We start from the raw sequence: 24,966 nt of genomic DNA on the forward strand, positions 1-24,966 counted from the left end.
GCTGCTGCTGTGCCCTTGGCCAAGTCCTTTTACCTAGCTTAGGCCTGTTTCCTGTTAAGATGTTGATAAGAAGTGGTTTGTCCTCAGGGTCTGCGGTTGAGATGACTGGGATGACGTCTGGTGAGCACTTAGCATGGGTCCTGGCACGTGGTGCCACCTGGGAATGTCCGCGGCTGGCACAGCGCCCATTCTGTTGGAAGGGGCTGAGCTTGGAGTCTCTCCAAGTTTTCATGGGCAGAGAATCAGGGCTGGGGTCAAGGGTGAGTCTGGGCCCGGAGTGGGACTGTGCACAGTCAGGGGGCAGGGGACCAGGGACGGGTTGTGCTTGTGTGTGCCTCACAGACGTTGGGTCAGTGTCAGGTTCGTGGAATGCCTCGTGCAGTTGGGGACGTCGTCCATGGGCACCCACGGAAGGTGTGTGGGTTGGTGAGCGAGGACATGAGCGTACATTTTAGATCAGTGCAGACATGGCCTGGAGACAGGTTCCAGTGGCCATTACCTATATCCTGGTGTAAAGGTGACCCACACAGAGCCACACATGTGTCGGGCTGGGATAGAGAATCAGCTGACCCCCTGTGGGTAGAGAATCAGCCTCCACTCTGCTGGGTCCAAGGAACCTCAAACCCGGGGATCCTCAGTCCAGGAGCTGCCTGCAGGGTGGTGGGGAAGCCCCCTCCATGCTGGGCAGGAACATGTTGACCGAACCCTAACGCAGGCTTGGTCCTAGGCTAGCAGGAATTGTTTTGTGGGTGGGCCGTGACTGCTGTACCCTGGATTTTCTTTATCGTGCACTGAGCCGGGCTGGCACTCTTCCAGGAGGGTGGGCAGGAGCTGGGATTTCCTGGAGCCTTTTCCTGACCCCCTCCGCACCCCCACGGCCGTTCTTATGGAAGCAGTGCTGGCTCTCGCCTGCCAGCCTCCCAGAGCCGGGCTCCTCCCCGCAGATGCAGAGAACCTTCTCCAGGAGGCATATCCCCAGCACTCCCCCGCCCCCCTCCTGCTATTCCTGGAGGCAGCCCAGTTAAGCGCACTGCAAATGGCCATAATTACCTTGTAAGTTCCGCAGACAGTTCGAGCAGCCCAAGTGACACTGCCGTAGCCCTGGAAGAAGGGGCTTGCTGGAGACCTCCTGGGGGTGTCACCGTTCTTCATGCCAGGGTGGCTGTGCCTGCCTCAGAGAGCCAGAGCAGCTGCACAGTAAGGCGGGGGGAGGCTGCCGCGGAGAGGTGCCTTCCTGCTCTGCAGTGGGGGTGGCGGCCTCCCCGGTAGGCGGCGGAGCACTTGGAGCTGGGGTCCACGCTCTGGGTCCACGCAGAGCATCAGCTGTGGAGACAGGGGAGGCCCGCTGCCCGGAGCCCCCAGCTCCCAGTCTGAGTATCTGGATGCCAGCTTGATTCCTTGCTCCCAGGGTCCATCCTCTTCTGGTTCAGAGCCCAGAGGGGAGGTGGGGTTCTTTTGGTGCCTCAAACCCATCAGTCTCAAACCTGCCCATTTGCTTAGCCCTGAAGTTGCCATAGCAACAGAGACCTGAAATAACGGTGGCTTAAGTGAGATAGAGCTTCATTTCTCTCTCATGGAGCAGCCCAGAGGAAGGACCCAGACTTTGTCCAGCTGACTGTTCTGTGATTCGAGCCTGCTGGTCCACGGTGGTGCTGCCGAAACTCCAGCCATCATGCCCAGGGTCTTGACCTGCGGGTTGGAAGGGACAGAGGAAAAGGAATCCAGGGGAGATAGCAGTGGTTATCTTTTTAAGGAAAGGCTCTGACAGCCATGACACAGTGCTCGGTCCACACGTCACTGGCCAGGACTGAGTCCCACACGGAGCTGCAGAGGAGCTGGGAAATGTGGGTTTTATTCTGGGCCCCCATGTGCTCAGCTGAAATTGGGAACTTTGCCACTGTGGAAGAAGGGGGAGAATGAGTTCCGAGGGACAGCAGGTTGTCTGTCCCCTCACCTTCCGAGAAGTGGGTTGCTACCTGGGGAACCCAGGGGTGAATGACTCTTGGAATGAGACCATTCCTCCTCCAGCTGGCCGGGGAGGCAGTGGCCTCAGCCTGTGACCCTGGCAGTAAATTCCTTCCACACAGCAGCTCAAAGCAGCGTGAGGTCCCTAGGCTTGCAGAGTGACCTGCCCCAGAGTATTTGGGCCACAGGGTTCTCTAATTGAGTGACTGTTTGTGGGCGGGGCTGCACCCCCTCCCCTTAGCCAGAGGCACAGATGGCACTGAACCTGGATCCAGTTCAAACCAAGGGCAGGAACCTCCCAGAAATGGAACATTGCCTGGCACAGGCATGGGGGAGGGCGAGGGAGGCTGGGTCAACAAGTCATGATTGCCGAGCATGCTCTTCTCTCCTTGCTACCTGCTTTGCTGCATAAGGCCAAGATTTTGAGATGGAAGCCCCGAGACCAGGGCCTGGCTCTGCCACCGCAGGTCGAGCAATTATGGGCAAGGCTCTAGCTGCCTCCTGAACTGGCCGAAGCGATCCGAGAGAAAGCTGTGCTTTGGTTGGAGGACACAAGCTGGTGTTCTCAGCCCTGGGGGATGGCGGTGGACCGTGGCTGATGGAGGGCATTAGGCCACAGGACAGAGGGCTCGAGAGACCCTTCAGAGCTGGTGACAGTGGTGGGTGACGCGTGACATGTGCTCTGGAGGTGACAGATGGCCTTCGGGACACTAGGCCTCCCTAGGGAGGGAGGTATACAGCACGGATGGGAGCATTTCTGCCTGTGGTTTTATGGGAATTTAATCAGGGCTCATTTTGGAGCCCTGCTGGGGCACTGGATTGAAAAACGGAGTGATCTAGACAACAAGTGAAGAGAAAGGAACATGCCTCAGAGCCTGGAGGACTCATTGCCCACAGAGCCTCTGTTGGGTGAAGACTGTGGGGTGGGAGGGCCGTGATGGAGCTGGGGGTGGGGCAGAGGCCTGGGGGTGGGAAAGGAGAGGTGGGGGAGGGGGCCTGGAGTCAAGGCTTGGGCCTTAGACTGCCTGTGTCCCCTGCATCGTGTGGCCTCCGCAGGTCACTTTCCTGTCTGAGCTTGCTCTGTCAGCATGCGGTAGGTCCTGGGGGAGCACCTGCCGCATGCCCGGCGCTGCTGGGAGCACAGCACGCCCCAGCTGATTGCATCCGCAGTGTAGCCAGTGAGAAAGGTTCCAAACCGAAGTGCGTGTCCCTTTAGGCCAGAGCTGGGATTTGAACAGTTCTGTCCGTCTGTGCTCTTAGCTGGTGATTCCTGAACCTGTGGGCGTACTGCGGCCTCAACCCCACCGTCCCTGACAGCAGGGGCCAGCGGAGGTCAAAGCTGAAGCCTGGATGGTTGTCCAGTGGGCTCTGCTGCCTGGGGACAGGTGCACTTCCACTGCCAGCCAGTGGCGCTGTGGGGCGCCCTCTGGTGTTCAGGAGATGACATGGCCCAGAGAAGGTCGGGTTTGCTTGACCGAGGATCAGAGTCCCTGTCCGCTAGAGTAACCGAGGAGCTGGGAATCCAGTCGGTTCCCTTTCAGAGCAGCCACACACAGTCGTGGAAAAGAACAGACCTTGGCACTGACAGACCTGGCCTCAGTGCTCCTCATTTGACGTGGGCCTCTCTGAGTCGTTGGTGCATCTGTCCCCCGGGGTGGGGGGCTGCCATCACCTCTGTGGGGGGTGGTTCAGCAGGTCTGGCCCTATTCATGGCAGCGGGTGTGGCCCAGCATTCGGTGTCAGAAGCACACCTGCTGGGTGCCTGGGTTCTAGGTGGGAGGCGTGTGGTAGAAGCTGGGAGGGGGTGGGGGGCCTGGAGTCATGAAGGACAAGGAGGACGGGAGGGAACGCACCCCAAGGACTGTTGCTCCCAAGTCAGCCAGCCGCCAGCCTGATTTTGTGCAGGAGGCCAGAGTTTTGGATAAGCCCTCCACGAAAATGCTTCATACCTATTGAGTGAACTTCTCGGGAGGCCTCGGCTGCCTGCCCGTGTCTCCCTGGAGTGTCAGCGGGCCCAGCCCACCGTGCGGAGGCCAAGGGGATGGGACCAGGCCAGGCCGGGACCGATTCCCAGAGCAGGTGGCCATGCGAGTGACACAGCCTCTACAAGCTGTGCTGGGGATGGGGACTTCGGGTGGGTGCTCGGCTCCTGGTTTTCCTCTTGGACTTTGGAGCCTGGGGGAGAAACACCATCCAGGTTTCCAGCGACCTGGGTAGAGACCCCGTGTGCGGCCGGGGGTGGAGGGGTCTGCGGAGCAGGACAGTGGGTTGAGCGTCCTCTGCAGGCCAGGCTGAGGGAAGCACGTTCCTGGCATCTCGGCCTGAATCCTAGCTCCGCCCTGGTGAATCTTCCTTTTGTCACCTGCCAAGAGGAGGTCGATGCCCTTCCCCTGGAGCCTGAGGGGATAATCCTCAGGACCAGGCCTGGCCCTGGGCGGGCAGCTCCTCCTCTCCTTGTCCGTGAACCCTCCTAGCGCAGCTGGGCTCTTCCCCGTGGGGGTGAGAGAGTGGAGCTCGAGAAAGGCAACGGTTTGCCAAGTCTTCACGTCGAGCTCTGAGTTGACTCCAAAGCTGAGCCTCCTTCCTACACCAGATGCGTTTTGCAGCAGATTCTCCAGATCCCACCCCTCCCTGTGCCCTCTGCTGACCCTGCGCGGGGTCTGCTCCTGTCCCTGGCTCCATCCAGGTCGGAGGCCACGCCGGCTGCATGGGCCTGGGACCAGGGCTCCCCCTGCCACCATGGAGGTGTCCTGCCCTGGAGGGACTCTGCGTCTCTCCCTTCTCCATCCACCTCCCTACCCACTCCTCCTCAGCTCTCAGACGTCCCCTTCTAAGGTGAGGCTGTGTGTTGCCCCCAAAGGGACCCATGAATCCCGAGAGTGTTCGGCTCTGTGGGCCTGACTCCCAGTACAGACTGAAGAGCTCAGAGCACAGGGAGGACACCCACAGGCTCACGTCTGCTCGCCGCCGGTCCCCTCACCTGCCCCCACAGGCCCAGGCCTGCTCATTCTCTTCTGGCCAGAGAGCTGTTTCCTTGGCATTCCCCTTGCCGCCCTGGCCTGCCTGATTCAGGGGGTAGAACCGTACCTTGGGGAACGAGCAGACCCCAGCTCCCTCTTCAGCAGCCGCCGTCTTGCCGCACTCCTGCATTCCAGAAGGCCGAGGTGGGGCCGAGGGCAATGGCCCCTCTTCCCCGGAGATGCAGACTCAGCTTCTGCCTTAAGAGTTCTCCAGGTCCCGGCGTTCTGGTGCTGAGGCCCACGGGCTAGTCCTTCCAGGCCAGAGGGAGCAGTGACTCCCTCCAAGGGGAGGGTGCAAGTGTCCCCTAGAAATTTTTAGAAATTTTTCTAGATTTCTACCAGAAGCCAGCATCCCAAAGCTGGGATGTTCTGACCAAATGACCGCAGGCTGGCCCCCGGCTCCCCACTCCCCTCTGTTCCTTCAGGCGGCCGTGGTGTGTCCGATGGGGGTGCCCCCTCCATGCCGCGCTGGCGGTCCTCCGCCACATTCCTCACTTCCTCTGCCACGCCGCAGGACACAGGACTAGAGGCTGCGAGGAGAGATGGAGAGAACGAAGTGAGCTCTCATGGTGCCTGGTGGCAGCCCTGCCCCACCCAAAACCCCTCTGGAGGAGACCAGACCCACTTTGGAAAGAACTTTCCTGTTTGTGCTCCAAGCTTCTCACTGGGCCTTCCCAGCCATTGGGACTACAGCAGCGAGACGGGGGCCTTCAGCACAGGTGCCTCCCTTGAGCTGCATCTAGCTCCGCATGATGTCTCTGCATGAGCTACCCGGCTCCTTGCTCATCTGCTGGGAAGCCCTGTTTCCTCCTGACCCACAGACTCACCCCTCCACGCCTCCCGAGGGACCCCACCAGGCTCTGATGGCTCCTGCAGGCCAGTCTTTTCTTCCCTGTAAATGCAGGGCCCTGGGCCAGTCGGAGAGATGACGCTGGTTCTCTTTGAGACCCTAGCTCCCCTTTCTGGAGTTTCTTCACTCATGTGACGACCAACGCCTCCAGATTGGAGACTCCCAGGAGTCCGTCCCCTGCTTCCCCATCACACTCAGAGTCTCCCAGGTCCCATGTAAAAATTCTCAACGGCTCTTCCCTGGGACGGAATAGGGCAGGGAGACTCAAAACATACTTGTGTTGGTCACGTTGATCAGAAAGTGTCACAGACCAGTCATTTACACGTTAGTGTGAATTTAAGACCAACTTGGTGTCTTTCCAGCTGAAAGAGATCTTGAGCTCTCAGTGCCTCTGAAGCTTTTCCATATCTTTTTAGAGATGAGAAAAGGGGCCCAGAGAGGCTGTAGGACTGTCCCAGAACCCACTGATGCCTTCCTTTTGCAGTTCAGTGCCCTCTCCAGAGGACCTGCCCCTCTGCTGCAATCTTCCCAGAAGCATTCCAGGTCACACCGCCTGGGTTCAGGTGCTGTCCTGACCCCTCACTGATTGAGGCAAGTTATTTCACTGTACTGAGCCTCAGTTTTCCTCTCCGAAAGGGGGGATAATGACAGTAGCACCTTCCTCATAGGGTCGTTGTAAGAATTAAATGTGCATTTAAGGCATAAATACCCTGAAGACGGTAATTCTCCCAGGTGACCCCGCGCTGTGGGTGTCAGACCCCACCTTGTGTGTTGTGACCTTACTAGTCTTGGGTTCCTACACTTCCGGTCAGCCCTGGATTTGTGCTGACCTTCTGGATTGTGGGCTCTGTGACCCCAACAGGATCTAGGCCCCTCCAGGGCAGTGCTCCCCACCCCTGTCCATCCTCCCCGAACACCCAGCCCCGCACTGGTAAATTCGTCCCCTGGGTTTCTTTCCCTAAAGGAGAGTCTGCACGGTGACCGATCCTGTAGTCCCTGCAGGGCTCTCATCCTGTCTTCCTGGCTTTTTGACATACATTACGGGTGTATTGCCTGTAGTAACTTATTAGTAATGAAGTTCACCTTATTACTTTAGTGTAGTTGTTTATTTATTTTTATTTTTATTATTTAGTTATTTATTTTTAAGTAATTTTACATTTACCGAAAATGTTGGAAAAATCAGCCCGCAGAGTTCCCATAGACCCTCATTATGCCCATCCCATGGCTGCATCTTGAGGTCACACTTCCCGTGACCGCGATACAGTTCTCTGACCCAGGGACGTCACATCAGCAGCGGTCCTGTCATGAACCGTGTCCCCAGCTGCCCCGCTGTGACCCTTCTTCTGGTTGTCCTCTGTGGCCTCCTCGTTTCCAGGCCAGGGTCTCAGGCTGTTTGTCTCTCACGACCATGACACTCGGAAGGGCCCTGCTTCGGCCTGGACTTCTGGAATGTTCCCTGGTGTTGCTGGATTTGGTTGATGTTCCGCGTTTTGGGCAGGAACGCCACGCCAGCGATGCCTCTCCCTCTTTTGCCCCTCCTGTCTGTCAGGAGGGCATGAGCTTGATGTGGGGCCCATCTGGTCAGTCATTTGGTCAGAATGCTGTCCCCATTCATTTCTGTTTTTCTCTTTGTCATTGGCAGTGGTCTTTTAAGGAGACCCTTAGCAGATGTCCTGTTTCTTGTCATACTTTTGCCTGGTATTTTAGCATCCATTGATGGTTTTCGATGACAGGAGTTGCTGCAGTGGTATTTGCCAAATGGTCGTTACATTGAACTTTAAAAAGTCAGCGTGCCTCTCTTCCAACGTGGACTTTTGCAGACGTTCATAGGAGACACTTCGCTGAGCCCTAGCATCATCTCATTTGCAAGTAAAGGGAAAGGCAAAGATGAGAATTAAGAAGGAAGAAGAAAGGGGGATTGTGTTGGAGAAGCTTCTTTGCTACAGAACTTCTCAGAGCCTTTAGCATGTGATTGTGAATCTTGAGTCTTCTAGAGTCTGATGTACTGAGTTTTACCACTGAAGATAAGACACCCTCGTAGTTTATATCCCACTAATAAGGGGGGAAGTGCTAATTACATTGTGATACGCGGTCAATAATGATACGCATCTTAACTCAGAGATAGAAAATGAGAAACCGCATGTCTTCGAATGGGTGGATATGGCCCTATTTGATGTCTTCCACGTTATCGGTCGTAGGTCCTCTGCTTCCTCTTAGTAGGGCTTCTGTGAGAGCCTTGCCGCACCCAACACACTTTAGGAATTCCCAGACCTAGGAATTCAGGATTCCCTGATTGTCGGTGACTCACGTCCCAGAGGCTGCTGCTTTGAGCAGTGTGGAATCCATCTTTCTAGACCCATCTCGTCCATGTACAAATACAGATTTATGTACTTAAAAGTAGAAGCCGCATCATATTAGGCGTGTTCTCATAAAACTTGTCTTTTCCCCAACTTTGTATCTATCTTGCCTTCTTTCCATGGCCCATAAAAGAAGAGGGAGATGGGTCCGCGTGGCTCTTTTTGGTGGCGGCTTAACATTTCAGCACGTGATTGAAAGAATCACCATTTACTCCCACCACGTCGAGGTCGTAAGGTCATTCTGTTTTAATTGTTTTTGTTAACTGGGCTGTGGTAAGTGTAGATCTTTGCATATTTCTGTTAAATTAATCCTTAGAAGTAGACTTTCTCAGAGATTTTTTTTTAAAGATTTTATTTATTTATTTCACAGACAGAAATCACAAGTAGGCAGAGAGGCAGGCAGAGAGAGAGGAGGAAGCAGGCTTCCTGCTGAGCAGAGAGCCTGATGCGGGGCTCTATCCCAGTACCCTGGGATCATGACCAGAGCTGAAGGCAGAGGCTTTAACCCACTGAGCCACCCATGGGCCCCAAGATTCTTTTTTTTTTTTTTTTTTTAAGATTTTATTGTTTTTATTTGACACAGAGAGAGTGAGTGGGAGGGGCAGAGGGAGAAGCAGACTCCCCGCTGAGCAGGGAGCGTGATGCAGGGCTTGATCCCAGGACCCTGGGAGACACGTAACTAACTGAGCAGACACATAACTAACTGAGCCACCCAGCTGCCCCTCAGAGATTCTTATAAATTTCCCTTCACGGGCAGATACTGCTGGATTGTTCTTCAGAAAGTCTGAGCGGATTTCAGTCTTCCGTGCCCGTCTGCCAGGGAAATGATACCTATGTTAATTTGCACGGTTTCCATCCTCAACCAGATGGAGCATTTCTTCATTAGCTAATTTTCCCTTTGCATTTCTTCTGTGTGTGAATCTCTTCTTGTCATTTGCCCACTTTTCTACTGGGTTGTTAGTCTTTTTGTTATCGATTGGTTAGAGCCCTTTTTGGTTAAGGAACTTGTCTCCTTGTTTAAAATACAGACTGTCGGGGGAGGGTGTGCCTGGGTGGCTCAGTCTTTAAGCATCTGCCTTCTGCTCAAGTCATGATCCCAGGGTCCTGGGATCGATCCATGCGTCAGGCTCCCTGCTCGGTCGAAGTCGGCTTCTCCCTCTCCCACTCCCCCTGCTCGTGTGACACATTCTCTCTGACAAATAAATAAATAAAATCTTTTTTTTTTTTTTAAGATTTTATATATTTATTTGACAGAGATCATAAGTTGGCAGAGAGGCAGGCAGAAAGAGAGAGAGGAGGAAGCAGGCTCCCTGCTTAGCAGAGAGCCCAATGTGGGGCTCGATCCCAGGAGCCTGAGATCATGACCTGAGCCAAAGGCAGAGGCTTTAACCCACTGAGCCACCCAGGCACCCCAGAAATAAATAAAATCTTAAAAAAAAAAAAAAAACCCAACTGTGTTTCATCGGTGGAAGCCTTCATATTTGCACCGGAGCCAAGCTGACATTTTCTGTTCTGCTTTTAGAATATGTCCTGCCAGAGAGAGCACTTTAAACATTATTTTTGAAACGTCTTAAAAAACAAAAAAAAGGCTGTGAAATTTGGGAAGTTGGGGCTGAGTGGGGGCAGTGAGTGTCTGCCTTGGTCCGGAAGGCGCCGTAAATCGCTGGACCCAGCTGCCATGAAGCTAATCCCCGTCTCCAGCAGCCGTTTTCATCGGCAGGAATGGGGCTCAGGAATGTCTGTGTCGCTGCCCGGGCCCGTGTTTGGCTCCACTGTCCCTGGCCTTTTGGAACACCCCAGTGCACTCTGGCGCTCTGGGTCCTGGAGATGAAACAGATCATTCGTGAAGTCCAGCGGGAGGAAATGGTCACCTGGCCAGCCAGGGCAGCTTCAGACCAGGAAATGTCAGATCTGTGGCCTTTCTTTCCCTCTGGCCCTGCCCACAAGCAACCTCCTGCCTCAAATTCGGGCTGATTCCACATCTTCCAGTGTCGTGTCCCCCCACCCCCACCTTGACACCCCACCTATAGCCAGAGAGTCCGAGGACTGGTCCTGGCAGGACACTGGCAGCTGCAGCAAAGGCCATCGTGCCCCTCGGAGCCTCCAGGAGCAGGGTAGGGGCTGCAGCCACCAGTGGAATGTGCCCTCCGCCCTCTGTCTCCAGTGACACGGTCAAGTCAGGGACCCCTGTCAGGGCCACGGCCCCCTGCCCCCTGCCTTTGGAAGAAGACTCTGCCAAGGGAGTTTTCACTGTGCGGCCTCAGAGAGCTCTGACCGTGACCGAGAACGCCGTCAGGCCTGCGAACATTTCGTCTCTGTCACATTTCCTCAGCCCGTTGCTGACATCACTGTTTCCCTGGCCCTGCCGGGGACCGACAGCTCAGATCTGACCTTGCGTTCTGAGCATGAGGTTGCTGCCCCGGGTCGTGCGCTCTGCTGAGAGGAGAGCGGGGGCCCTCTGGGGGGCAGCCCGGATGATGGCTCTCATCTGCTGGAAGAGTCCCAGTTCTGTCCTGGGGGACAGATGGACAAGAAGGCTCTGTGTTCTTCAGTGCTTGGCGTCAAGGGCACTATCTCTGAGCAGGAAAAAGCAAGCATGTCACTCTTCCATGTCTGCTCTCTTTTCTTCCCGTTCCCCCCCGCCCCACCCCGGGGGCCTTGTCAGACCATGCGGAGTGGTGCTGGGCTCATGAAGGTGATCTTGGACTCTTTAAAATGGTAGACCTTTAAATAACTGGGCTGTTAACAGTGGTGGAGGGGACGGTGGGACCTGCCACTTAGTACCTACTATGGACCAGTTTCTGTTTTAAGTGTTCTGTGTATTTTTTTTTCCTTAAGATTTTATTTATTTGACAGACAGAGATGACAAGTAGGCAGAGTGGCAGAGAGGAAGAGAAGCAGGCTCTGTGCTGAGCAGAGAGCCCCATGCGGGCGGGGCTTGATCCCAGGACCCTGAGATCATGACCCGAGCTGAAGGCAGAGTCTTTAACCCACTGAGCCACCCAGGCGCCCCCTTAAGTGTTTTGTGTATTAACTCATTTGATGCAGCAGCTCCATGGACAGGACTGAAGACTGTTCTTATCCTCATTTTACAGACCAGGAAACTAAGGCACGGAGAGGTGAGGGAACTTTCTCCAGGTCACACGTACCCAGGCAGGCTGGTGTGTCTGGTCACATGGTGGGGAGGCACAGGCAGCTTGAGTCCTCTTGTCTCCTGGTCCCTAAGATAGGAGTAGGAACCTTCTTCCAGAAGTCCTTCAGTGGGGCCCAGAGTCCTTCAGCGGGCCTGAGGAGAGGAGGGGAGAGAGGTATCACCTCAGAGGCTGTTGTGAGGTATCACCTCAGAGGCTCATGAAGGCCTGGGCAAGCCTGCTCTCCCCACTTCGGGCTTAACTTCCCAGGGCCTCAGTCCTTCCACGCACAACAAAGGGGACAGTAGGAATCTACCCATAACGTTGCTAGAAGAGTCCTGTGAGTGAGCTTTGCGGGCGTCTGCGGTGGTCCTGGCACAGGACTCTGTGTGCCCGCCGGGTCCCCCCGTTTGTGGAAGGCGCCGTATCGTCAGCCTGCACAGCTTTCTACAGCATATCGCCCGTGCAGGCCTGCAGCGTTCTCAGCTCTGGGACAGACCCTGTGTATACTGAGGCGAGGAGCAGTCCCTGGTCCCGTCCGGGGCAACTGGGTGCCAATGGTGTTGGGGTGTGAGCCCAGGGTTTGGGAGTGGGGGATGGGGACCTCCACCTGCCTAGCCTCCCTCCCCCCACGCCTCACCCTGTGCTCTGCGGTCAGGAGACCACGTGAGGCCCATCCACTCTCAAGATGTGCCGTTTCTCCCCTCCCCTCCTCTCCTCTCCCCTCAGGGGCATTCTGGGGAGGAACACCATCCCAGCCCGGCCCTGTGCCCATTGACCTCCAGGTCCCTGCCTCGTCTGTGTGCTTGGGGACCCGGGTAGGAGGAGCCCTGGCCGGCCTTCCCTCACAGCCACTGTCCTCACCGGCCCTTTGAGGTGTCAGGCCGTCTTGGCCTCAACTGCTCCGGGTGAAGTGTGCAGATGATCTGGGGAGGGCTTGCCCCAGGCTGCCTTTCAGGAACCTGGTTTCCTGTGGGCCGCTCCCTCTCAGCCTTGACCCTCTGGCTCTGTTTGAGCTCCTCAGGGCCAGAGCCGTGTGAGTGGCTCTCTCTCATCCCAGAGGGGATGAAAAGGACACCTGTGTCCTATGCTGAAGAGTCAGAGACGGTCCCAGCTCCCGAGGAGCCCTCAGCCCCGTCGTAGGTTCATCATGGGCCTGGGGTATTGGCTGGACCTCAGTGAGTGACGGGTGGTACCTCGAAGCCGTATCTCGTTCGTCTCATGTGTGCCGCCCATGGTCCCAGCGCAGTGACTCTCGATGGCTAATTCAGTCCTCACTTGTGTGTGGTCGCTGCTGGTGGTTGTCCCCATCTTGCAGATGTGGAAACCGAGGCACAGAGAAGTGGCCTGATTGAGACAGCGGCCCTAGGATTGGAACTCGGGCACTTGGCCCACGACTGTCTATACCCAGAGCCTCCGAGGAGCCGTGAGGATAAGGAAGCGCTTCTCCTGGGGCCGACCCGAAGCCCCGGCAGAGACCCAGGTGGTTTCCATGAGTCAGGCTCCCGGTCCCCAATTCCCCAGGGCACGACGGCTTTGAGGGCTGTGATGGTCTTAAAACATACTGTTTTCGTTTCATCTCTTCTGAGGCTGTGAATGGGTCTGAAGACACACGATGATGTCACAGCTGTTTGGTTGTTTCCATTCCTTTGAAGCCCAGCACAAATCCCCCCAGCAAATACAAGGGGCCCTCGGGCTGCGGGGAGAGGTGAGTCACCTGCTTCTGCCTCTGTGCGTGTCTGGGTCCTAGTGTCTTCTTAGAAGGACACGGGTCAGATTGGATCAGGGACTGACCAGAGGACCTCATTTTAACCTGTTCACCTCTTTAAAGGCCCTGTCTCCAGAGTCACATCCTGAGGAACTGGGGGTTGGGACTTCGGCATGTGAATTTGGGAGGAACACAGTCCAGCCTGTAACAGGCAGGCAGAGGTGAGCAGGATCAGCTTGCAGAAGCCTGGAAGGGCTTTGGACTCGGCCCTGAGTCAGCCACAGAGTTCTTGAGCCGAGAGCAGCCTCACTTGTAGGTGGGCACTTTGCGAAGACGACTCGGGATCTAAAACCGATGTGTGGTTTGGGTCAGACGGTGAAAAAGGTGAGCAAGACACCAGAAATCCGTGGTCTGTGGGTAGAGCAGATGCTGTGGGAGAAAATGGTTATGGGATGGGGTACCTAGAAGGAGGTGCCTGGATTCCCAGACCCCAGGAGCGTGTCGTCAAGCAGCTGGGAGAAGCCCCACTGCTGGGCCAGGGCACTTGTTCGGTCAGGGTCCCAGGAGGGCCGGCTGAGGCCGCTGCAGCTGCCCAGACCCTGGGGCGGAGCTGCCGGCCGGTGGGTGGATGGTGGGGCCTCCCCTCCCAGAGGGATAGGGCTTGCACAGGTGCCCGGAGGAGGGTGGTGTGTCCACAGAAACAGGGCTAACGGGTTCGCAAGGTGTCTCCAAATGCCCTTCACGCATATGGCCTCACCGAGTCTCTGTAATTGCTCCAGGAAGTGGACAGCATTGCTGTCCCATTTTACAGATGAGAGAAAGGACCAGAGAGGATCAGTGGCCTGGCCCAGGGGGCACAGGTTGCAGGGACAGGGCTGGCTCTCAGCTGCAGAGTTGATGCTCATTCTCGTGGCTGCATTTTGCTTTCTGGGCCACGATTTGCAGTGACTGCCACCTCCACGCAGTCTAACGTGACTCCTCTTGTGTCCCAGTGGACACGGTTGGGGTATGTATTTGGCAATTGACGGGCCTCCTCTTTGCCAACACCCCCACTTCTGCTACCTACCCTTGGTGACCTGGGATTTAGCTGTATCAGCTGCTTTATTTCTTGTTAAATAAAAAAGGTGTCGTGTAACTCTAGCAAAGTATGAAGGTATATTCTGTAATTACGGACCATTTCCTGACTCACAGTGTGTTTTCTGAATGTGGGGGCAGGGGACAGCCCTACGAGGTAGGTACTGTTGTCCTCGCTTTCCAGTGAGGACACTGAGGCAGAGAGGTAAGGTTGCTTGGCCAGAGGCACACAGCTCATATGACGTGGAGCTGGGGTTCAATCCGGGGTAGCCGGCGTCCCCTGCAGAACCTGCGGGGTGCCCAGTCTCGGCAGAGGTCAACACGTCACGAGCCACCCAGACGAGATGAGCCAGCAGAAGGGACCTGTTCCTTGATGCATGGGAAGGGGTGTTCAGTGGAGCCCGCCAGCGCAGGAAGGTGGCTTGACGGGGCTTGGATGACAGCCCAAGAAGGTGCTAGAAGGAAGGGATCCGCTGGCCAAGAGATCAGCATGCGCGAGGCTCCCGGCCTGCACCCTCAGGGCGTTGGTTTTCCCTCAGCTCTCAGAAGACTGAATCCTGCGGCCCCTGTGTCTTGTCCTGTGCCTGCTCTGTCCCTGACACTCCTGCGTCACACCATTTCCTGCTCTGGGACAGGGGGCCCCTGGGGGTGGAGTATGGCCCAGGAAGGCAGGACAGAGCCCAGCTCTGCAAAGCCGCATCTAGGACTTCTGTGCAGGGTCCGTGTCTGAGATGATGCCGGCCCCTTGGGAACTGTGTTTTGATAGAGGCCGCTTCTCTCGGGCCGGGGGCAGTGGGAGCCCAGGCCAGTGTCTGCTTTTCCCTCATCCACGCGTCTCTTGGGGGTTGGGCCATGAACATGGTAGAGAAGCTCCCTGCCCTCACGGAGCCTGCGTTCTGCCTGAAAGGTGGACCCGCATCTATGTAGCTACACGGGCTAAGGCGAGAGGGTGTGTACAGGTGGAAACTTCCTGCCTTCCCCAGGGTCCACTGGCATCGCCTCCTCCTGTGGAGCCCTCCCAGTCTTCCCAGGATGCAGCTAGAAGCTGGCCCTCCGGAACCACATGCTTCTTAGCGCCTAGGGCTGGGGAGGCCCGGTCCGCTGGCTGGTACTCAGAGTCACACGGTCTCTGCCGGCCTTGCCTCTAGCACGCATGGGGTAGGGATGCTCCTGTGGCCGCTGCTTCTGTCCCTGTCTGGAGTGGGGGTGGCCAAGGGCTCCGTGTCCCTGTCTGGCTTGTGGTGACCCTGGGGCCCAGAGCCTCCCTCACTGAGTGTGGAGGGTGTGAACGGACGGCAGCACTAGGCCCTGCCGCTCCTGAGGGGCTGACTTCATTATCTGGCCTTGTGCAGGTCCTTTGCCCTTGTCCTTGGTCCCAGCATGTAGACAGGGCTGGCTTGAGGACTCCCATTCTGCTGGCCAGGAGCCCAGGGCCCAGGGCTGCTCTCCAGGCCCCCATGCCCAGGGCTTTTGCTGGTAGTGACTCCCCACGCCAGCCTCGATGTCTTCATGCCTCCCTCACTGTTCCGGGTGCCGCTGGCCCCAGAGTGACCGGATGTGTGGTGATGGGGTTGTTCCTCAGGTCACCCATGGTCCTCCTTCCCGAAAGGACTGCCAGGTTTCTGAACATGGGACTACCCAGGGCTGAGACGGTGCGGTTAAGCTCGCCCACGGCCGGCGCCACAGCAACGTCCTGTAGTCCATTCAGGAGACAGTGTGGCACCATGCGCAGGAGCCCCGGAAACGGTGATTCCCACAGACCCCCAGAGTCACTTCTGGGAATTTGGCCCGTGGACGTGATTTGCTGCAAACACAAAACCTTACACATGAGGGGCTGTCATCAAAGCCAGGTCTGGTAGAGAAGAATTGGCACAAATGTAAATCCGTGACTCCAGGGAAAATGTCATCGGTCCAGTGTGCATGATAACGCAGGATCTTGGGAAGATACCGATGGCAGGTGTCCAGTAACATGAGGTTCAAGTGGCGAGTCTGGTCACAATCATAGCAAAGTAGGCCAAGAGGATGCCTGTGCAGGCGAAGCGCTTCAGAGAGGGAAAGGCCAGGCCGAGCAGGGATGTATGTGATTGCTTTCTTGTTTCCGAGTGGAACAAGCCCAGGGTGCAGGGGTGTGACCATGTGGTGGTGTGAGGCCTGGTGGCAGGTGAGACCTGGTACGTGGTTCTTTGCGCCCAGACACGCTGACCACATGTCCTGCATCTGTCCAGATGGGGCCGGATGCCCGAGGAGCCAGCCTTGTGCGTTAGGCACCATGGGCCCCTCCCTCAGCGGCCCAGGTTGTGCACTCAGCAAGGTTTTGTTGCAGACCTACTGTGTGCCAGGCAGTGTTCTCGGCATCGGCCTGCAGCTGCGAACCAAACCCAGAATCTCCCGCCTGCCTGCTTGGAACTGACGTTCTAGAAAGGGAGACAAGCCAAGCCAGCGATGTAACGCGTGCCTGGCACATTCCCGTGGTGTTGTCTCGCTGCTCAGGACCACGCAGCAGGCTCCTGGCCACCTGGGTCCCCTCCCTGGTCTGTCTCCCGCCTCTCCCCTCTGCCCGGCCCTGACTCCTGGGTGTTGTTCACTCCTGGGACCCTGCCCATTGCAGAGGCTTCAGACCATTCCAGCCCTCTGTGTCCCCCAGGGACTGCTGCTGCCCCTGGGTCGTTTTTTCGGCAGATACCATCTGGGTGAAGAAATTAAACCTGATCAAGAGAATGGGAACTGAGGCAGGGTCCCTGAGCAGCTGTCCCAGCCTTCGCTGCCCACCCCCCTCAAGTACCCTGCTGGGGCCCCTGCTGGGGCCCCTCTCACAGCCACTCAAGGACGGCCTGCTCTTGCTCTGCCGGCACCACACGGGGCGCACGGGAAAGCAAGTGCGGCACCCGACAAGCTCCAGGAAGCTGGATGTGACCAGTAGCTACGATGCAGCATCTGCCTGTCCTCCCGCAGGTGTCCCCAGCCGGCCTGGCCGCTGTGCGGTACCTGTTCCGTACCCCCCAACCACCCTCCAGGGAGACACCGCTCCCATTTTCCAGTTGGGGAAATTAAGGCCCAGCAGAATTTGGTCACTTGCCAAAGATTACAGCTGATGAGTAATGTACCCCCAGTTCAAAGTCAGGCTCCAGAGTGCTCCCTCTCTGTCCCCCACCCCTAGCTTTTCCCTTGTCTCCACCTGTTTGTCTTTGGCTTTTTGTCTTCTGGGGCGCTCTCCAGCAGCTGCCTCCAGCCAGGTAAGGGTGTGGCCACCTGGCAGAGTGGGGTGGGGTGTGGCTCCAGACGCCTGGGTTCTCCGCCTTGGCCTAACTGGTATGTGGCCGTGAACTCTTCCGCATCTTTCTTTGGACGTGTGGACGCGTGGTGGACGCATGGTGCGGTGGGGACTTGTGCATCTCCGAGGGCCTCGAGTTTCCTGTTCCGTGATGGGGGCAGGCAGAGAGGAAAGACGGGGGCGGAGTTCCAGTTTCCCAGGGGCTAAGATTTCAGCTCTTCACAGACCACAACCCACCATCTAACTAAAAAAAGCCTCTATCCAACTCCCATCCAGAAATAAAGACGGTAGATAAATAAGCAACAGTGGCCTTTTCCTGGGAACCAGAAATAGCTTTCTGGGCTCCCAGTGCTGACTTGGAGCAAGAGTCTTCCTTCTGTCTGTCTCTGGGGCAACGAGCTGTAGGCGATATTGCGGGTTTCCCACGGCGAGCCCCTGCGGTCGTCGCTCCTGCGGCCAGGGCCAGTGTGTCTGCTGCCACCGAGGCCCTGGCTCTGATGTGTGGGGACCCAGGCGGCCTTGGTGTCTGAGAGCTGGACGGCTGTCCGCATCCTCCTCTCGGGCCGGGGCCAGGTTGCAAAGAGGCAGCAGCACGGCCCTAAGCAGAGCCTTGGCATGGGCTGTCCCCTCTGCTGGGAGCACGTGGACCCCACCTGTGTCGCCTGTGCCCCCTGCCCCTCATTTTCCCTTGTCCTTGTTCAGCAAGATGCTCCCTGCCCTCACTCCCTACTTTGTGGCCCCCACCAGCACTTTCCAGCTGTGCATTTTACTTGCCAGGGGTGTACTGTTGGGAAGGCGAGCTTCGTGAGGGCAGGCTGTGTCTGGGGGAGGTGCTGTATCTTTGGCTCCTAGCATTTAGTGGAGCCTTAACCTTTTTTCTTTTTCTTTTCTTTTTTTTTTTTTTTTTTTTGCCATTGGTGGTGAATGGTTATTGAAATCAAAAGCAGTTGTTTCTAATTTACTGTGATTTCACAGACATGCAGGATGGCTTTGGTTCCAAGTAGCCAGAAAGTTGTTCAGGAAATTAAGACACTCATGGTCCACTGGCCCCGAGGCCAGAGTGGGGCAGCCTGGGGCACGGAGCAGCCGTGGTCTCCTGAGGGACCGGGGTCCCTTCCCGCCTCTGCCATGCAGGCTTGGGACTGCCTTTGCCCAGGGCTGGCCTCTTGCGGGGAGCTGAGCTGCAGCTGCGGGTCCTTCCTGGCAGGGTGCTGGGGCCAGTCCCCATCCTGGCCCCCTCCCCTGGAGAATGGGCGAGGCAGCTGGTAGTGCCTGCTGCTTGCGGTGTGGTCAGAAGGCTCTGGGCAAGGAGGAAGGAGCAAGACGGTGACCGTGTGTGCCTGCCCCTCTTCCTTGGCGCGCTTGGCTTTTTGCCGCCATGGCTCTGTGTTGGGCCCGGCCTCAACCAAAGCCTGGGATTTCAGAAAGTTGGGGATGTCTGGCCTATTGCTAGATGTGGTCCATTCACTGGAAATGTCTCATCTCTGCTTCTCACCGGGACCCCGAGCGTCTCTGGGGGGAAGCACTCGCTGCAGGCGATGTTGCGGGTTTCCCACGGCGAGCCGTCCTCCTGCACCTTGGCCGGGCGTGGGGCGAGGGATGCGACTCTGCAGGGCTTGAAGGAGACGCTGTACAGGGAGCATTTGCTCAGCCCAGTGCCCGCAGAGAGCCAGTACTTGGGGGAAGACAGCTGTGGCTGCTGGGGGATTTTTTTTTCTTTTTTTTTTTCTAATTTTTTTTTTTTTTGAGAGAAAACTTCTTTTATTTAACTCCAGAATGCAATCTCTAAGAATTTCCAAATATTTTGTAAGTTTATTAGTAACACTTCATGTGGGTGAGTAAAGACATTTCAAGATAATTCCAAAATCACAACTCTGAACTCTGACTCCTGTTCAGGTATTATAGTGGCCTCTGCAACAAGGGGACGGCCACTTCAGCCTGTCTGGTTTGGTGAGGTTATTGTCGAGAAGCTCCGTAGATTCATCCCTGCTGGTTCTTAGGAAGCACAAGCTAGACAGTCCATTTAAGTTCTTTATGTTGTTTCTTCCTAAAGACAATATCCTCGAGTTTTTTAAGCCATTGAGGTTGGCAATTTTTTCAATGCAGTTTGTAGGCAGTGAAAACTTCTCGCAATTAGCAAGTGTGGACAAGGAGGCATCCATCTTCTCTGTAGGGGAGTCTGAGCATAAAGCTTAATCTCTTTGGCTTCAGATGCTTCTGACTGGTTTTCTCTTCCCATCTGGTAGAGCTTCTTTGATTGTTGTTGCTTTTGCCATTCCGGCCGTTGCTACAGTCCCTGCTCTGGTTGCTACGGCCCGCCCTCTTTCGTTTTCAAAAAATTGATGTAATCCACATGCCATAAAATCCACCTTTTTGAAGTACACATACAGTTCAGAGCTTTGGCTCTATTCCCAAAACTGCGCAACCAACACCACTAAGTCCAGAACATTTTCATCACCCCACAGAGAAATGTACCCATCTGTAGTCCGTCCCGCCCCCCCACGCCCACTCCTGCCCTGTCCCCCCATGCCCATGCCCCTGCCCCTGCCCACCAGTCTCCTTTCTGTTTCTCTGGATTTGCCGATTCTGGACATTTCGTGTGAGTGAAGTCATATGGCGTCTGTGACTGGCTTCCTTCCCTTCTCTCAGCGTGCTGTTTTCAAGGTCACTTTGTAGCGTGTGTCATTCCTTTTTCTGGCTGAAGGATGCTCAGTTGAATGGGCACATCACATTTCATTTATCCACTCGTCAGGGGATGGACACTTGGATTGTTGCCCCTTTCAGCTCTTACGAATGATGCTGCCACGGACACTCCTGGGCAGGTTTCTTTGTGGACATACATTTCCATTCCTTTGATTGTAGAACCAGGAGGGAATTACCATGTCTGTAACTCTGTGTTTAACTGTTTGAGGAGCTGCCAGACTGTTTCCCAAAGCAGGGCACCCTTTTACTTTCTCGCCAGCAGTGTCCACACTTGTTCCTTTGTGTCCTTTTGCTCATAGCCGTTCTCAGTAGATATGAAATAATATCTCATTGTGGTTTTGATACGCTTTTTCCTGGTGGCTAGTGACGTTGAACATCTTTTCACGTGCACTTGGGTCATTTGTAGGTCTTACTTTGAGAACTGTCTATTCAAATCCTTTGCCCAGGGACGCCTGGGTGGCCTGGTCAGGTTAAGCATCTGCCTTCAGCTCAGGTCATGATCCCAGGGTCCTGAGATCGAGTCCTGCATTGGCAGGGAGCCTGCTTCTCCCTCTGCCTGCTGCTCCCCCTTTTGTGCATTCAGGCTCTCTCTCTCTCTGACAAGTAATTAAATAAAATCTTTAAAACAAAACCACAGAAAACCCAAATCGTTTGCCCATTTTAAAATTTGGTTTGTCTTTTTATTGTTTGTTAGTAGCTCTTTATATGTTTTGGATACTAAATCCTTATCAGATGTATGATTTGCAAATATTTCCCCCATTCTGTGGGTTGTCTTTTCACTTTCTTGACAGCGGTGTCCTCTGAAGCACAAAAGTTTTTAATTTTGATGATATCAGATTTATCTATTTTTAGTTTGGTAGTTTATGCTTTTAGTGTCTAAGAAACCATTACCTGACCCGAGGTCATGAGGATTTGCACACGTGTTCTCCTCTAAGCGTTTTACTGTTTTAGATCTTATAATTAGATCACGATCCATTTTGAATCAATTCTTGTGTATGGTGTGAGGTAGGGTTCCAGCTTCATTCTTTTGCATGTGGATATCCAGTTTTCCTATAACCATTTGTTGAAAAAACATTCCCCCCTTAAATTGTATTGGCACCTAGGGGACAGTCAGTTGACCCCAGATGGCTGGGTTTGTTTCTGGTCCCTCCATTCTAACCCACTAAGCTGTACGTCTGTTCTTGTACCACTACCATACTGCATGATTTCTCACACTGGGAAGTGTGAGTCTTCCAACTGTGTTCTTTTTTCAGTATTTCAAGATTGGCCATTCTGGGTCCTTGCAGTTTTATATGAATTCAAGGATTAACTTGTCAGTTCCCACTAGAAGAAAGCTGGGATTTTGTGGGGATTGCATTGATTCTAAAGATCAGTGTGGGAATGTTGCCAACTATATTGTCTTATTCATGAGCATGGGGTGTCTTTCTGTCTATTGAGATCTTCTTGAATGTGTTTCAGCAGTCTTTTTTAGTTTTCAACATTTAGGTCTTTGTTAAATTTACCTCTTGTGTTTTTATTTTTTTAAGACTACTGTAAATAGAATTATTTTCTTAATTCATATTCAAATTATTCATGGCTAGCATATAGAAATATGATTTTGTGTGTGTGTGTGTGTGTATTGATCTTCTCTCTTTTTTTTTTTTTTAAAAAATATTTTATTTATTTATTTGACAGAGAGAGAGCACAAGCAGGCAGAGAGGCAGGCAGAGAGAGAGAGGAGGAAGCAGGCTCCCCGCCGAGCAGAGAGCCCGATGCGGGCCTCGATCCCAGGACCCTGAGACCATGACCCGAGCCGAAGGCAGCGGCTTAACCCACTGAGCCACCCAAGCGCCCGATCTTCTCTTTTGCAGTCTTACTGAACTTACTCATCTTAATAGGTCTTGGGTTTTTGTGTGTGTGGCTTCCTTGGGATTTTCTGTGTCCCTGCATGTGGAGGCAGTTTTACTTCCTCTTTCCAGCCTGAATGCTTTTTATTTCATTCTCCCTCCTAGTGACCCTGGCTAGGACCTCCAGGGCGGTGTTGAGTATGAGTGGCAAGAACAGACATCCTTATCTAATTCCGATCTCGGGGGAAGGCATTCAGTCTTTCACCCCACTGCGCCATGTTTCCGTGGATGCTATTTCATCAGATTGAAGAGATTTCCTTGTATTCCTGGTTTGTGGCGTGCTTTTCTTCCGAAGGGCACTGGATTCATCACATGCTTTTTCTGAGTCTGTAGAGATGATCCTCTCAGTAAAAGCTTTGTCCTTTATTGTGTTAATACGAAGTGGGCCCTTGTACCTCCCAGGGAGCAGCTGCCCAGGTCTGAGCCTCCCCAGGTACACCGCATACTCAGCGTGTAACTCTGAGTGGGGGACTTGGTATGTAAACTGGGGGTGGCTGTTCTCTCATGGTGTTCTATGAGGGGCCTTGAGTTGCTCCGTAGACGGGCTTGTCTGGCACGTGTGAAGAGCGCGCGGCTGTGATGGGTGACGTGTGAAAGTGTGGGTGGGCTCGGGCGGGCGGGGGCACCGCTGGGGGCAGCGCAAGGCTGATAATCTAAGGCCCCGGCTGATGCCCGCACTCTGACAAGTCCACTGGTGGGGAGTCTGGAAGTTCTCACCGGAGATGTCTCGCTGGGCTCCACTGGGCCCTGAGTCTTGCTGCGGGAGGGGATGGGCCGTGGATGAGGCCCGGGTGAGCGCCGGTCGGCTGCAGAAGCTCCAGTGTGTGCAGGCGTTGACTGTCAGGTTCTGTCGGGGCCAAGTGTCCGCAGCAGCAACCTTCCCCACCTGGGCCCTGCGTCCAGCTGGGGGTGCGGAAATGGGGCCTTGGGTAGGTAGTGGCTACCAATGAGAGCCGGCACACAGCCCCGCCTCCCCACCCCGATTTCCCTGACTTCTCTTTTCCTGGCCTGCCCTTCAACCTGGCTCCTTGTCCTGCCTCTGTCGTTGACCATGCTTGTGACTTGGGGCAGACTGCCGGTCGGGGCCTGTTGGGGTCTCTGTCCACAGAGACGCTGGCACAGCAGTTTGAGGATTGAACGAAGGCTCTGTTGAAGGGTCAGCAGCACCGTCTGCTGGGGATCAGCAGACACCGCCCCCGACCACCCTCCCATAGTCCCCCAGAAGCCCCACAGCCCCGACGTCTGCAAGCCCTTCTGCATCTGTATTATGGAGTTTGGGTTTTACAGGTGGGTGTGGGGAGAGAGAGAAACATTTTCAACCTGCCCTGTATAATTCTTGGCATTCGTTTTTATGAGCTATATGAGGCTGGATCTTACCTTGGTTTAATGTACTGACCTTCAAGCCAGCCAAGTAGCTTAAAGTTCCTGGAGACAAGCCACAGCGCTTCTTTACTTATGGTTTGTTTCCCAAGGTTTAGGGGAGGAGGGCCCCTCACTAACCCTCGGCCTTTCCTGGCCCCTGTGCTCAGAAGTACAGGGCAGTCTCCCCTCCTGAGGAGCTGTCGGTCTGATCTGAGAAGGGGCCAAAACAAGGAGCAGTGATAATAAACCAGTAATGTGAGCTATCCGGTGGTAGGGAACATCAGAATACATTTGGTTATTCCACAAATCACCTCTTTGGCCCTAACTCGGTGCGTGGCGCCAGGATCATCCCGATAGCCAGAGCAGACTCCACTCCCGGAGCTTTTCAGAAAAACCAGTTGTGCTGAGAACCCACTGGAGGGGCGCCCCATGAGACCAGGGACTCAGGGAAGCCAGGGTGTGAGGTGTTGGCAACGGGACAGGGCTGGGGCTGGAGTGTGTCTGGAGGAGGCTGGAGAAGGCCCTGAGCGCGCTTGAGAGAAAGGGAGGGAAGGAAGGAAGGAGTCGGCAGGCCAGACCCAGCAGGCAGCGGCTGATGAGACGTGTCCCTGAAGGTAGCCAGAGGGCAAGGGTCCTGCGTCCCCAGGCTCAGGAATGCTCGTGTAGCCGGGAGCACACGCCTCGGCTGGCTCCTCCCAGGGCTCTGCAGACCTGAGAGCAGGTGCAGGCCCAGCCCGCCGCACAGGGCCAGACATGGAGGGAGCCAAGCCCGCCGCGGCCCTCCTGCGGTCACCGTGGAGCCCAGAAGGCGTGTGGTAGGAGAAGCCTTCACCAAACCAGAAAATGGTCATAGTTCATTGAGTGAGGGTTTGGGCAGCCGAACAGCATCCGGTGGTGAAGTCCTGTGCTCATGAAGGCTTGGCCCCGGGAACAGCCCCGTCTCTGGTACACGTGGTTCTTTTCTTTGGTCTTCGGGTTTGATACCGTACGTTGGTTCTGTAATTATGGAAATGTTAATAGAAAACATAATTAACACGCCGCTGTTACGGTCAGCATGTGTGTGTGTGCGCACGCACGTGTGCGTGCCTTCACTGCGGAGTTGGGGGTGTCTGCTCGGGAGAACGGGGAGAGGGTGGCCCCAGGGAGGTGGGTCTGCCACAGGGAGTGGGCCAGGGGGCTCGTGGGTGGCCAGCTGACGTGGGCTTCTTCTCTGTCCGCAGATGACAGGATCTGCTCGCCGCCCTTCATGGAGCTCACGACCCTGAGTGGGGACGACACCATGAGGCTCCTGGAGCAGAACGGCCTGGCCTTCCCCTTCAGTGCGTGTCCCCCCCCAACCCCTGCCCTGGGCACCCCGGGCAGGCTCGGTGGGCCGTGGACTGGGTGGGAGCTGTCCGTGGCTCCCCGGCATGCACGAGGGCCTTGGCTGCCAGGAAGGGCTGAGCCCGCGTCCCACCTACACAGGGGAGAGGGGTGCGCAGACGGCATGGGCTGTCTGGGCCACCCTGAGTGCGGATGCCGGCCACTGTTGAGCCGGCGTGTCTCCCCAGCACCCCCTGTTCCTTATCCCCATGGGCTGCAGGGGTTTCGAGAATTTCACCCCGTGTCTGCCAGGTGTCTTTGTGGAGAAGTCACCTCA

At 55.5% G+C, this 24,966-nt stretch overlaps 1 protein-coding gene across 2 annotated transcripts in view; it reads left to right on the forward strand.

The window, feature by feature from the left end:
• The window catches only part of ITPK1 (inositol-tetrakisphosphate 1-kinase), a 167,291-nt gene that overhangs the window by 123,964 nt on the left and 18,361 nt on the right, over positions 1 to 24,966 (forward strand). For both annotated transcript variants that reach the window (XM_044232310.1, XM_044232311.1), the window contains exon 5: positions 24,548 to 24,646. In XM_044232310.1, the coding sequence (XP_044088245.1) occupies positions 24,548 to 24,646 (99 nt within the window). The remainder of the gene's footprint in view (positions 1 to 24,547; positions 24,647 to 24,966) is intronic.

The sequence above is a fragment of the Neovison vison genome, chromosome 13 (assembly GCF_020171115.1).
Source record: "Neovison vison isolate M4711 chromosome 13, ASM_NN_V1, whole genome shotgun sequence".
Lineage (NCBI taxonomy): Eukaryota > Metazoa > Chordata > Mammalia > Carnivora > Mustelidae > Neogale > Neogale vison.